The following is a 14,234-nucleotide window of genomic DNA, read 5'->3' on the forward strand; positions in this document are numbered from 1 at the left end:
AAAGCTCCATATGGAAATCATAACTAATCTCATGAGACAACCAACTACAGATTTATCTATGTAGTTGGCAATGGGAAAGCAACTCTTACTGCCATGTTAACTGGCGCCGAAGAAGAGATGCATTTCTTTGAAACTTGCCCCACCGCGAATCTAGAGCATTTTTGCAGGCCTGATCAAACAGTAACGAATACATTAAATGATGCAGCTATAACAACACATACACCTTTAACATAATACATATCTGCAAACTCAACCATGAGTTTTTCTCGATGGTCTTGATAGGATTTGCGCTTCTTTGCAATCTTTCGCTCTAGGCTCTCATACATCATCCTGAGGTCATCAATTGATTCAGAAAACCTGCACCCAAAAAATTGAAGCATGTAAATTACTGTCACTGGTCGGTTCTGAGTGAAAGAATGGTCGGTTCTGAGTGAAAGAAGAGCTGAAAAGGCAATACTAAAAGACGCACTGCTGATTCTCACGATGAAGTCTCTGATTCATTCTATTAATCTGAGCACTGAGCTGCTCAGGAGTACTCCCATCCCAGGGACCCAAAGCTTCGATCTCACTCTCAGGACAAATTTCAGATGCCTTCAGGTCACTTTCCTGAAATTTTAAAGAAATGAAACCTGAGCAATAACTTACAAGAAGATTAAAAACATATATATATCTACAGCCAATACACATTAGTCTGGTAGCTAAGTTCAAGAGACCAGACAAAATGCCATCCCGGGTTTCAACCCAGGATTTAAAAGAGATTAATAGAAATGAAGTTGCTTTTGTCATTTTAAAAAATTCCTATATAATTGCTTTTTATCTGTACCTTCCGTTTATTTTTAAGCTCCTCGTAATTGGCCTCAGCATCCTTAATATCAGGTAGGACCTTGTTTTTCATTATGTTCTCGTAATGAATTTTCTCCTGAAACAGAACCACGCTTACATTATGCATGCAAAAGTAAAAAAAATCAAAATCTTTACGTAGAGGCAAGAAGGGGTACCTCTTCAGCAGACTGAAGGTCTTTCTCAATCTTCTTTAGCTCATTCTCTGCTTCCTCAAAGGCATCAATTTCACCCTTGGCTGATTCTACACACATTCCGACAAAATGTAAGAATAGAGTCGGCCACTCAATCAAGATTATGTATTCATGTACGATCACAAACCAAGAAAAATATACAGGTGTTTCAGAAACAGTGGTTATCACAGACATACCACGTAAGTTTTCAAATGAAGCTGTAAGTTTATTAGCCTTTAACTCAGCTTCTTCCAAACAGTTTTGAAGCTTCTCAAGCAAAGCTTCTTTCTCCTCTATCTCTTCTCGACCTTTCTGATAGATTAAAAGAAGTGCAAAAAAATTCAGGAATGATGCCAAGGCAAAAACAATGACAATTAAATAGTTTCACCTACAAACTTACCATGATTTCAAGTTGAAGCTCGTTAACACTTGAAGAAGGTGATGCTTCAGTCTCAGCAGCGACTGTATTCTTCAAATCTTGCATCTCGAGTTCCTTTGTCGTCAACACGTTCTCTGCTTGGCTGCGGTGCTTCTGTATAAACAAAACAAAACAAAAACCATATGGAAAGCGACTATGATTACAGGCGAACTAAAGCTTATTAAAATCGAGTTAATTATTTCACTTAAGATATATAAAGACTGGAAACTCTAGTTTTGACATGTCTACTGGATTAATCAATGAGACATTACCTTCAGTGTGCGCATTTTCATCTCAAGCTCCACGAGATTCTCCTCTGCCTCCCTCTTACGTCTCATGCATTGATTAATCTCGTTTTGTTCTAGTGAGGCCTCTATTTCAAGATCCTTGATTTGTTCATCAAAAGAAGCACAGAGTCGCGAAGGTCTACGAGATTGAGGAGGAGGAAGAGTAGTCTGGACTGGCCCACGAAAAAACCTGAGGCAAGAGTAGCTAGAAATTAGTTTATGATATCCCCTAGATGAACTCAAGTCAATCCCTTTTCGCTAGAAAGTGCTAACTTATTTTACACGACTGAGAAATGGTAGATAAAAGGCTGTCAGATATCTCATGTTCTGGTCCCTTCAAGATTTAAGGGGTTTTGAAAATGAAAAAATGTCAAACAAAAAGCTTCTTTTGGATCACTTCTCAAGTTTTTCTTATAATGGAAAACTGATGATGGAGAAACCCACAGCCAGGACACAGAAAGAGGGGTGTATGTCAGAGCTCAAAAATCTATTTCAAGAGGAATGGATGATCTCCGGCCAAGCAAAAAAATTGTTTTTGTTTGCAAGATATAGCATCTAACAAGTTACTTACATTCGGTATCCGTCTAAAGTGTATACATCCTTCAGATTGGAGAGCCTTTTCCCAAAGGCAACTGCCTTTCCCACCTCATAATTCTCTGCAAGCACTTGCCTCTCAACCCCACTCTGAAATATCCAGGAAATAGTACTAAGATGTGAATACCGTCATATCAGGGTGTAAGAATAAAGAAATTTAGTAAGTTGAGGGGAAATTTGAAAGTACGAACCACATCCACCAAAACATTAATGACGGTTGGGTTATCAGAGTGTATGACAGAGAGAATAGTTGGGTGTTCGGTCTGAGGAATCATGTGCCTTGGTATATTTAGCCTGCATAAATATAAAGATAGCAAATATCTGAGTCACAAAGCTGCCCCTTCATCAGTGTAGAAGGTTAAACAAAAATATTAAAACTTAATTAGACTTAGAACCTTGGTCTCGAGAAGTCATAGATGATAATCCTAAGGTTTCTATAATTGGCTTCATTCGCACAGCCTCTTAGAGTGAGCGAATCTTTATGATCAGTCACAATGAAGGCGTTTAATAGGTTCCCAAGAGATTGTTCAACTGTAGATGCCCATTTATTGCCATCGACCAAACTCTGCAGAACATGATCCACCATCAGAAGAGATTTTATAACCCACAAAATATTCACATTAAAATATTATTACAACAACAGTTGAACATGTCAGTTTCTTCTTGAACCATGCATTCAATATGAGGCAACATGTGAACTAATTTGTTTGAAGCACAGATTTCCAAATGAAACAAGCAGAAACTCACCACATGGGAGCCAATAGGACCAATTGGTGGTTTTCTGAATCTTCGATGATGTCTCTCAATAGCTAGCAGAAGGTTAATGACTTTGTCCCCTCCAAATGCAGTAACCTAGTGAGCATGCATGTATTTGTATGCCTATTAGATATTACTAAAAAGGCTTAATTATATCCAATTGAAACAATAAATATTGTGATGAAATTTAGGATGCACCTTGTGTGTTTGATGTTTCTTCATATCATTAATGTTAGAGATAACATTTCTTTGCCTCTTTTGATGGTTTTTAATCTAGAAGTCAAAAAGGCCAAAGAAATGAACAAGGTGTTAATTATAATTCTAGACAACCAGCATATGAAACTGATAAAATTCTAAGAAAAGTAGAGTTGTACCATATCCTCAATGAGTTCCATCTCTTTCCTCCCATCTAACGCTTTTTCCAAAAAGCAGTTCTCTTCATCTTTCAATCTGAAGGATCAAAAATTTAAAAAATGTTTGAAGACTAGAGAGAAGTCTACAGACACGAAGGCTAAGCAGACAAAAAAAGGAAACAGAAAATTTGAGATCATAACCTGGAAAGCAATGTTTCAACTTTCTCAACCTCCTGCTCCAAATATTTTAGTTTCTCCTCGATTTCAGATTGCTCAGCCTGCATCACTATCAACCTGTGAGAAACATGCACAGATATATCTGTACATAAACACGTCATAATATCTTGCCCATTATGCCAAGACATTGAGTACAATAGAAAACTGACATAGTTTTTTTTATAGATAATTTAAGTGACCAGTATTTAGGACCTGTGTGCTTCTCATCGTCTGTTCATTGATATCTCCAACCTGCCGTTCAAGCCTCCTAACACGATCCTTAATCTTTTGAACATAATTGCATTTATGTTGGAATTCTTCTTGTAGAGTTATCTTTTCCCGTACTGCCTAAAGTAAAAAAAAAAAAAGATATATTACAATATATCATTTGCCTCTTTTTTTTACGAACATTGAACAAAAAAAAAAATATACTAGGTCCCTCTTAAAACAAAGTTTACAAACCGTCTTGGCTGATTGGTGAAAACTCTCTATCTCCCTCTTCATTGCAGTTGATTCATCCATCAGACATGCAACTTGAGCTTTCTTCTTTGTCAAGCGATCCCTTAACGATTCCACTTTACCCTACAAAAATGGTCCATTATGACCAAACATTCGGAGTTAAAAACATGATAAGCAATTTTCCCTCTAAAATAATAATTTATAGCCATCCAAATTTCAGACGATGGAAAGTATATATTGCTTACCAGTTCCCAATCTATTTTAGCTTGGCAAGTCGGTATACGTTCTTTAAGCTTCACAATCTTCTCGATCTGCTCCTGGAGCTGCCTATCCACATCATATACCCATGACCAAGCCAGTTTCTTCTTCAACTGCTGCAACTTTTGAGCTATTTCTTCAACTTGTTCCATATTCTTTATCTTTCCACGCAACTCACTGATCTCCTTTTCTATAGGTTTAATTGTGTTCTCCAATTCATCAACTATGGCAGTTGCAGTATTCAAGTGTTCGTAGATACTTTGGAGAAGATCATTGACTTGCTGAAGAAGGGTTGCCTTAAAAAAGAACTAAAGAGAGAAGTTTGTTCAGCCAAAATAACACCACACGGTTGACTTTAATATATACCAATTCACATGACAAACCTTGAAATTATCTTTGTCATTCCCAGAATGCAAGAACTCCCTGCTCTTGTCTTGACTCATTACCACGCACGGGTTTTCAACATCAATCTACCAATTATTTCAACATAAGAAGAACACAGCAACGAATACGCCAGTTATTTCAGATATCACTTTAAACGTTTCTTTAAAATTGAATATATGACTAAAACTCACATTAAAATGTTCAACAAGTTCTCGTAGCTCATCCCTTCGGTTACTTACTTTCCTTCCTGCAAATTACAGGTCGCCAAAAATAAGTAAACAGGAAAACCTTTTTAAACCAATAAATTCACATAACACACAGAAAGAGTTGGTGAAGAAGAGAATAAGAACGGAGACAGTCATCACAACAAGCACAATGTGCTATGAAACAAATTGTAAGTCAAACCATAATTTTATAAAGAGAGTAGAGTACAGAGAACTAACCAAGAAAATCTTTGAGAACGGTAGAAGTGGTAGCCTCGGTTATCCTGCGTTCGATAATTATAACACCACCATAAGTTTCAGGCTTAAAAGCATCCTCTCCTTGGTTTTTCATTTCTACATGGACAACGGCATAACTGCAAAGCAATCCCAAAAGTTTCAGTTAGTCATGACAAGAAAGAAACAATCTAAAGAACCTGAGAAAGATCTGTACGAACCTGCATCCAGTTTTAATGAAATCCTTCAAAGTGGCAGCGCGTTGTGTCCCTTTCGCTCGACATCCAAATGCAACACATAGAGCAGTCAATATCGCACTCTTACCACCTGACAAATTTTAAAACCAAAAACAAGAAAGTAGCTATTTTATCAATAATTCACAAAAGATCCATCACAGAGCGATTAAACCCTAACACAGACTATCTAACAGCAAAAACACACTCTAATTGCCGTTTCACATTCCATTGAAGCTAACAACTTTCTAAAATTTTCAATCGAAACTAAGATTCTTAATCATGAATAAACCAATCCTAAATAAATAAATCAAACCTGAATTGGTTAGCACAGTGAATCAAATTTAAGAAATCAGATATCAAAATCCGGCGAAACCCAGTTCTCAATTTAGGTACCCGTGATTAAATTGAATCAATTTGAGATATATATATATATAGATATATATCACAAAAAAAAAAAAGAAGAACAACTTACTTCCGTTTTGGCCGGTGATGAAATTGACCCACTCGCCAAACTCAATCTGGAGATTATCATGGCACATGAAATTCTCAACTTTGATCCTAAGAATTGTACCAGACCCAGAACGCTGTTGGATGAAGGAATCACTGGATCGAGTTCGAGCCCCAGATTTCGCCATGGCTTAATCGCTTTATCTAGGGTTTTTTTTCTCTCTCTCACTCGGCTGGATACATAAATTAGAAAAGAACAAGTTCCATTGACGACGGCCGAGGGGACTACTGCTTAGAGCGGGAAAGAGAGAACCCTATTGTACGACGCGTGTATGCTAACTTTGGCCGTTTTGACCGTCCGATCTTCTAGAGATCCTACGACGACTATATATGGTCTTTAAACTACCTGTTATATTGGGCCTTTAGCCACATTCTTCCCCAGCCCAATAGTCCGCTTTTCTTTATTCAAACCTTACTTATTAAAATAAAATCTATGATATACACACAATGCTAACTAAGATTACAACTTTGACATAGATAGAATACATAGAGAATTAGAGATGATCAAAACATAAGTAGTTAAATAGGCTTTAATATCAAGTTTTTGAATAATTGTACACTAATATGTATGTGCAATTGTACATGATTTTAATAAGTAAGGTTTACTAAAGTTAAAGTATAATTTATCCAAGCCGTCATGTACCATCTATGGAAGCAAAGGAACAACGTCCTTCACAACCAAGTGTCACTACCCGTGCAAGCAATCTTTAAACTCATCGATCGAGACGTTAAGAACACCATTACCGGGATACAACGGAGGAGAAAATTCAGGAAACTAATGGCGCTATGGCTGCAATAAACCACCAGTATCTTTTTTTTTTCTTTTTTGGTCAAAAAACCACCAGTATTTTATCCCAGATGTTTTGTATTCTTGTTTTTTTAACTTTTTTTGCCAACGATTCAAGATCTTTAGGTTTCCATTCATATTGTAAAACCTGATTATTCATTTATATGATATTTACAGTTTAGCAAAAAAAAAAATTATCAAGTTGTTAAATTGAATAATTGATGATAAATTTTGTATTAGTTGTATCATGTATGTATCAGAAAACTGTCCCTAAATAACATCATCAGTAAGTTTTTGTTAATAATTACAGGAAAATTCTTGGTTTCCTTTTTTTAGTACCACTAGAACTTTTATGTTTTATGTGGAATAACCGTAATTTGGAGGTTAATGCAAAAAGAACCTTCAAATATCATTTATTGAAAATTATCAAATAACTTACAAAAAAATGCAAATCAAGTCTACAATGTCTAATTTAATACACTATAATCTTTCGTCGCAATTCAATTTTTTAAAAAAATATTATGATAATACATTAAATTAAATCCCTCGCCATGAGAAACTTAAATCTACCATTTGAATGCAAAAGCAGTAATATATGCAATTTTACAAGATCTTATAATATACACATAAGGATTATATTACACATTATATTCGACTTTATAGGTTTTTATATGTATTTATGTAAATTGAGGGTACACTTGCAAAATAATATCGTTTGGAGGGTTTTTTCTTACAAATAAAAATTCATTATTTTGATAAGAAAATAAAGATTAGCTCGTAAATGACTGTTGACCAAAACAAAACAAAAATGCTTGCAAGTAATTGTTGGAACATATTACACCAAACACTTATGTTAAGTGGTTTACTCCTTTTGAATAGATTATGTGTACTTACTCATGTTCCTCACTCTTGCCTCCCTATATATATACATGGGTATCTCATACTTCCAAAATCACATAGTAACAAATACAAACAAAAAGCTTCTCGCATAAAAAACAATCAAAATCTTTGCCTCCACCCCTAGTTTTTCTTTGTCTTTTTTTGTGTGTGTTTTTCATCGCAATGATGAATTCACTTCTCAACCAAAAAAAAACCTGTCAAGTATGCAAGAAATCATTTTCAAACGGGAAAGCTCTAGGTGGTCACATGAAATCTCATCGAAAACTTTCTCCCGAATCATCAACTAGCTCGATCACTTCATCACTACGACCGCGCATCAACCTTGGAGCAAACATCAGAACTCATGAAACAGTTTTGATGAGATCTGTCGTCCACACCAATGAAGTTGTTGGTGGTCAGACACCAGATCTAAACAAAGAAGGTGAACAACAAGTAACTACTCTCAAGAAAAAGCTCGTCCTCGATTTAGATAAGGAAAATTCTACAGAATCTCCAGCTTTATGTCTTTTACAAATGAAAGACATGTGGTCAAAAAGTTGTCAGAATCCAAAGTCGACTGATAGTTTGATATCAACTAGAAAAGGAAAAGATATTGAAATAGATTCTGAAGAAGATATAGAAGATAGTGATGACGAGTACGTTGTTGAAGATGAAGATAATAAAGATGGAGATGCACTTAAGTTTCTTACTTCAGATGTGGGATACCTAACAGCAGACAGCGATGAAAATGATGACAATTATGGTGATGAAAACGCACATTACGGTACAAAAGAAAGAAAAGGTAAGAAACAAAGTAAATATAGGTGTGATATATGCGGAAAAATTTTACGTTCGTATCAGGCATTGGGAGGTCATCGAACGAGTCACAGTAACAAAAAATTGAAGATCTCCGACCAAGATGCGCCAGCGGTTCGACGACATTATGAGTGTCAAATCTGTAATAGAGTGTTTGAATCTGGTCAAGCACTTGGTGGTCACAAAAAGATTCATTATATGTTCCTCCAACCGTTTAACTTCTCGACTTCCGCCAAGTGATCATAGATTCTATGAGGCGTTTGTCATTTTGGGAAAACAAATAATAAAACATGTTCTTTTTTTGTTTCTTTTTTGTTTTTTGAACTAAATAAAACATGCTCTCTATTTTTTATTTATTGGTCTATTTTGCTTTCAAAATTGTTTAAAATCATAGAATATAATAATTTAATTTGAGATATAGTTATAAAAAGTCTTTAAATGCAAAAAAACATTAAAAATTAGGTTTGTATAAAAGATTTATGACCATGATTCGCAAACTTAATTTGTACAAACTGCATCTTTGTGTTACCTTCGGATTTAAACTCATGACAAGCAAATTCTCCTAGATAAAATACTATTAATTATGTGTTTAATCATAAACAAAAAAAACATCCTTTGTAAAATATTTATCTACCTTAAAAATTAATTAAAAATTTTTTTTTTTTTGACCAACTAGAGTCAAAGATATATATATAAAAAGTGTTAATTATTGAATACATATAATAAGTAAGGTAACTACGAACAACTTTCAATGAAAATATGAATAATAACCCAAATGGAAATATTTCTTAATTGATTCTCAGTCAACATTGAGGAAGTGTGTTTAGTCAAATAGTTAATGGTTCATTTTTACAGTATTTTTATATAGAATTTGACTAGGTTATACCGCATTATCCATGTAGTAAAAATTAGATTATGGATATGGTGATGTCGGTTCATAGTCAAAAAAATACATAGTCAACATATTCTAATTCCAAAAACAAACACAATACGTTAATTGTAGTTTCTTTATTTGAATAAAAAGGTTATAACATGATGATAATTTATTAAATGGTATTTGATTCAGGAAAACTAAAAAAATTTGTGTTATCCTTCTGAAGTATAATAATTAAGCATTAAATATTAACATTTAAACGTTAATGTAGAGTTGTAGACGCAAGGACAAACATTTATGATTTATGTTTTTTATAAAAAAACTACTCATCCAAGATCACCAAGTTTTAACATCGTTACCATACCTGATGTATTTCCTACTTTCCTAACAAAGTCAATGAATGTTAGTTTGCTCTAAAGATAGAAAAGCAATGATATTATTGTTGCACCTCAACTGTATTGTCAATGCAAGGAATCCACATGCTCTAAACATTCCATTCATATAACCAAAAAAAAAGACACAAAAACTAAAATACACTCATATATACGTTATAACACCCTTCAAAAAAAAGAAAAAAAAAATCTACAACTACATTGCAAACTCCAAATACAAATATATATATAAACAATCACACTCCAATTTTTTGGGATTTAACATTACCACTACAAACATCTTCGAAATTCACCTCACTAACATCACCAAGAACGATCACATTATCTCCTACTGTCTTCCTCTTCGGCTTTGCCTCTTGAAGAATCAACAAGACATCTCTCATCGGTGGTCGGTCTGTCGGATTCCGACTCGTACACAACAACGCTATCCTCAACATTTGCTTCATCTCTTCTCTTATAAGACTACACGACCTACCCATGCTTTTGTCTAGAACTTCTTCTACATCTTCTTTCGTCTTCAACTTTGATCGAACCCAATCCACAATACTGTTACCTTCACCAAATTCGGGTTCCACCGATCTTTTCCCCGTGATTATTTCTAATAAAATCACACCGTAACTGTAGATATCACTCTTTTTATCCACTTGTAGTGTGTAAGCATACTCTGCAAAACCAAACCAAAACAAACAAACAAAACTATAATTTTAGTCATATTGTCAGATGTTGTCACCCCCAACAAAAAGAATGTTTTTAACAAACGGACAAAATTCGAATAATAAAAAACAATGGGACAAAAAAGTACTAAATTTAAAATTTAGGGAAAAGTAAAGAATTAGTCAGAAAAGTGAAGGGTACCTGGTGCAATGTAACCGTACGATCCGGCTACGACGGACATGGACTCGTCGGTTTGAATCAGCTTCGCGACGCCGAAATCCGCCACACGCGCCTCCATATCTCCGTCGAGTAGAATATTGCTAGGTTTCAGGTCACGGTGTACGATCACCGGATCACAATCATGGTGGAGATAACAGATCCCTTGAGCCACACCAATCGCGATCTGATACAACGCCGTCCATTCCGCCGCCGCGTTCATCGTCTTATCACCACCGTGAAGCAGATCATCTAAGCTTCCGTTAGGCATGTATTCGTATAAAAGCATCGTACAATCTCGATTCGAGCAGCATCCAAGGAGACGAACGATGTTCCGGTGCCGTACGTTCCCTAAAACATCGACCTCCGCCAATACACCGCTCTTCCGCCGCCGGATCTTGCCGTTTTCTTTGTTTTTCCCCCAGAGTTTTTTCACGGCGATTATTTCTCCGTTAGGCATCTCTGCTTTGTACACCGTTCCCGTTGATCCCATCCCGAGGATGCTATCGGTCTTTGAGAGACACTCCACCACATCATCCGCCGTGAAATTTAGTCTCTGAAACGCCGTTAGCTTCCACGGTCCTATATCTCCGCCGTTTCTTCCACCACCGTCAACTCTGTTTCCGTAGCTCTTCTGGAAACATCGGGTAGCTGCGACGAGAACGAAGAATCCAACACCAATCGCCGCCGCCAGTATCCAAACAATAGCTCCGGCGGTTTTCTTCGGTCGCTGATCGTTACGATGACCGTCTAGATCTGAATCTCCGCCGTTAAACCTATCAGAATTGCAAGGTTTTCCGACGATAGCTCCACAGAGACCTTCGTTTGAGGAGAAGAAGGATGGATTCAGATGAGCGAACGAACCGCTTGGAATCGGACCGATGAGCTGATTAGACGAAACGTTGAAGGTTGTGATGGTCTTGGAGCTTCCGAAATCGGAAGGGATGGTTCCGGTTAAGAGGTTATGAGAAAGATCCACGTCGGCGATTGACGGAAGAGTTGAAATCTCCCAAGGAATGATACCGGAGAGATGGTTTTGGCTGAGATTCAAACAGAGAAGCTTCTCGCAATGTCCGATGTCCCATGGAATCGTTCCGTTGAGTGAGTTTCCTTGNGAACGATGTTCCGGTGCCGTACGTTCCCTAAAACATCGACCTCCGCCAATACACCGCTCTTCCGCCGCCGGATCTTGCCGTTTTCTTTGTTTTTCCCCCAGAGTTTTTTCACGGCGATTATTTCTCCGTTAGGCATCTCTGCTTTGTACACCGTTCCCGTTGATCCCATCCCGAGGATGCTATCGGTCTTTGAGAGACACTCCACCACATCATCCGCCGTGAAATTTAGTCTCTGAAACGCCGTTAGCTTCCACGGTCCTATATCTCCGCCGTTTCTTCCACCACCGTCAACTCTGTTTCCGTAGCTCTTCTGGAAACATCGGGTAGCTGCGACGAGAACGAAGAATCCAACACCAATCGCCGCCGCCAGTATCCAAACAATAGCTCCGGCGGTTTTCTTCGGTCGCTGATCGTTACGATGACCGTCTAGATCTGAATCTCCGCCGTTAAACCTATCAGAATTGCAAGGTTTTCCGACGATAGCTCCACAGAGACCTTCGTTTGAGGAGAAGAAGGATGGATTCAGATGAGCGAACGAACCGCTTGGAATCGGACCGATGAGCTGATTAGACGAAACGTTGAAGGTTGTGATGGTCTTGGAGCTTCCGAAATCGGAAGGGATGGTTCCGGTTAAGAGGTTATGAGAAAGATCCACGTCGGCGATTGACGGAAGAGTTGAAATCTCCCAAGGAATGATACCGGAGAGATGGTTTTGGCTGAGATTCAAACAGAGAAGCTTCTCGCAATGTCCGATGTCCCATGGAATCGTTCCGTTGAGTGAGTTTCCTTGTAGCTCAATCCTGTAGAAGCTTCTGCAACCAACGTAGTTTGGGATTTCGCCGATCAAATCGCTGAAACTAGCTGAGAAGATCTGTAGATTCGGAGCTTTCCATATGTTTTCAGGTAATCTACTGTGGAAGGAATTGGCAGAGAGATTCAAGTATTGAAGTACAGGAGCGGTGGCGAAATCCGCCGGAATTTGATCGGTGAATCTGTTGTTACTCAAATCGACGAATGTGAGGTTAGGGAGAGAGCCGAATCCGATCGGAATCGTACCGGTTAATCGATTGTTCTGAATCCGAAACCGAAATAGAGAGTTGCATCGAGCTAAGCTCTTTGGTAATTCACCTTGGAACATGTTGGAGAAGAGGATGAGTTTGTATAGCTTGTTTCCATGGCAGAGAGAAGAAGGGATTGTGCCGGTGAATGAGTTGTTAGAGACATCCATAATCTCAAGTTTGCCGTTTGATCCAAGCTTCTGTGGCAAAACTCCGGTGAAGTTATTGTTCCATAGGGACAATGTAGTTAGATGAGGGAGTTCACCGATTCCTTCAGGGACTTCACCTGAGAGGTTATTGCTGATTAAGCTTAGCAATGTGAGGTTCTTTAAGCTTGAGAAGCCTGATGGGATACTACCAGAAAGCTGATTAATCGAAACATCAAAAGACTTGAGTGCTTTCAAGTTGCTATAACTCTCCGGAATCTCACCGGTGATACCGTTTGAGAACAGAAGCAAGTTCTCGAGCTTTGTGAGATTTCCAAGTTCTTGAGGCAGAGGACCAGAGAGGCTGCAGTTGGAAACGTCAAAGTACTTAAGATTCGAGAGTAAGGAAAACTCCGAGGGTATGCTTCCGGTGAAGTGATTATAACCGATCTCCATGCGTTGGAGCTCCGGTAAGAGCCCCAAACTTGGAGGTAGTTCACCTCCAAGAACATTTCCAGCTAAATAAATAAACTTTAATCTCTGTAAAGCACCGTAAGCTGCAGGAATCTCTCCTTCGAAGTAACTCCCACCAAAGTTTAGCTCTTCCAAGAAACGAAGACGAGACACATCACTAGGCAGTAGACCTTCGAAGTTGTTGCTGAAGGCATTGAGGACCTTTAAGAACTTGAGCTTGGAGATTCCGGGAGGAAAACTCGAGTCGAAAGAGTTACGGCTGATGTCAAGGGTAGTGAGCTTGGTGAGATCAAAGATAGAAGTTGGAAACGAGCCTTCCAAAGAATTCCCACTGAGATTCAAGTAAAGTAAGCTCGACAAGTAACGAATCTTTGGAGGAAGACGACCCGTGAGGTTCCGGTGAGAGAGGTCAAGAGAAACGACTTGAGCCGTTGCATTATCACAAACTACACCAGACCAAGAACACAGAACGGCGTCGGTTTGACCATCGGTAGGAGTTTTCCAGTCTTGAAAGGCAGAGGGAGGGCCAGAGAGAGATGTTTTAAGGGAAAGGAGAGATAAGAGCTGAGGTGAGGTCTTGAGAGCTAAGGAATTGAAGGCGAAGAAAGGAAGAAGGAGAAAGAAGAGATGAACAAGAGAAGGAGAAGTGTTCTTCTTGTCCATCATGGCTTTAGGAGGAAACTAAAAGTGAAACAGTGTGATGAATTAAATGTGGTGAGATTGTTGGTTGAGAAAGGTGATAGGATAAACAACGGTGGATATAAGGGTTTGAAGAAGAAGAAGAAGAAGGTGGAGGAGGTGAAGAGAAGAAAGAGTCATGATGAAGGTGATGATTATGGAGTGCGTCTAATGGTCTGGCTTTTGTTGGTTAAGGCATTATGGTTTGTGTGGGGGAAGAAAAGAAA

General features: G+C 37.9%; 3 protein-coding genes across 5 annotated transcripts in view; 1 reads left to right on the plus strand and 2 right to left on the minus strand.

Moving 5' to 3' along the window:
• Window positions 1–6,202, minus strand: part of LOC104762261 (structural maintenance of chromosomes protein 6B) — an 8,607-nt gene extending 2,405 nt beyond the window's left edge. For both annotated transcript variants that reach the window (XM_019240564.1, XM_010485514.1), the window contains exons 1-23: window positions 5,884–6,202; window positions 5,397–5,502; window positions 5,182–5,315; window positions 4,930–4,985; window positions 4,738–4,824; window positions 4,342–4,662; window positions 4,100–4,219; window positions 3,851–3,985; window positions 3,623–3,699; window positions 3,443–3,518; window positions 3,267–3,341; window positions 3,060–3,164; window positions 2,708–2,877; window positions 2,504–2,606; window positions 2,290–2,402; window positions 1,704–1,908; window positions 1,414–1,545; window positions 1,211–1,325; window positions 999–1,084; window positions 824–919; window positions 470–606; window positions 255–357; window positions 90–169 (exon numbers count right to left, since the gene is read on the minus strand). In XM_019240564.1, the coding sequence (XP_019096109.1) occupies window positions 90–169; window positions 255–357; window positions 470–606; window positions 824–919; window positions 999–1,084; window positions 1,211–1,325; window positions 1,414–1,545; window positions 1,704–1,908; window positions 2,290–2,402; window positions 2,504–2,606; window positions 2,708–2,877; window positions 3,060–3,164; window positions 3,267–3,341; window positions 3,443–3,518; window positions 3,623–3,699; window positions 3,851–3,985; window positions 4,100–4,219; window positions 4,342–4,662; window positions 4,738–4,824; window positions 4,930–4,985; window positions 5,182–5,315; window positions 5,397–5,502; window positions 5,884–6,046 (2,795 nt within the window). In that variant the 5' untranslated portion in view covers window positions 6,047–6,202. The remainder of the gene's footprint in view (window positions 1–89; window positions 170–254; window positions 358–469; window positions 607–823; window positions 920–998; window positions 1,085–1,210; window positions 1,326–1,413; window positions 1,546–1,703; window positions 1,909–2,289; window positions 2,403–2,503; window positions 2,607–2,707; window positions 2,878–3,059; window positions 3,165–3,266; window positions 3,342–3,442; window positions 3,519–3,622; window positions 3,700–3,850; window positions 3,986–4,099; window positions 4,220–4,341; window positions 4,663–4,737; window positions 4,825–4,929; window positions 4,986–5,181; window positions 5,316–5,396; window positions 5,503–5,883) is intronic.
• On the plus strand, window positions 7,735–8,664 carry LOC104762262 (zinc finger protein ZAT1-like). The gene has a single exon (XM_010485515.2). It carries the CDS (start codon window positions 7,768–7,770, stop codon window positions 8,638–8,640), a length of 873 nt encoding a protein of 290 aa, XP_010483817.1. The 5' UTR covers window positions 7,735–7,767; the 3' UTR covers window positions 8,641–8,664.
• Window positions 9,740–14,228, minus strand: LOC104762263 (leucine-rich repeat receptor-like protein kinase TDR). Of its 2 annotated transcripts, none has more exons than XM_010485516.1 (3): window positions 12,438–14,228; window positions 10,522–11,646; window positions 9,740–10,330 (listed from the first exon to the last, which is right to left on the minus strand). In XM_010485516.1, exons 1-3 carry the CDS (start codon window positions 13,993–13,995, stop codon window positions 9,903–9,905), a joined length of 3,111 nt encoding a protein of 1,036 aa, XP_010483818.1. In that variant the 5' UTR covers window positions 13,996–14,228; the 3' UTR covers window positions 9,740–9,902. The 2 variants fall into 2 exon arrangements, with proteins under 2 accessions (XP_010483818.1, XP_010483819.1); XM_010485517.1 differs by having other exon boundaries at window positions 10,522–10,867; window positions 11,659–14,228.

Source organism: Camelina sativa, chromosome 18 (assembly GCF_000633955.1).
Source record: "Camelina sativa cultivar DH55 chromosome 18, Cs, whole genome shotgun sequence".
In the NCBI taxonomy this organism is placed as follows: domain Eukaryota; kingdom Viridiplantae; phylum Streptophyta; class Magnoliopsida; order Brassicales; family Brassicaceae; genus Camelina; species Camelina sativa.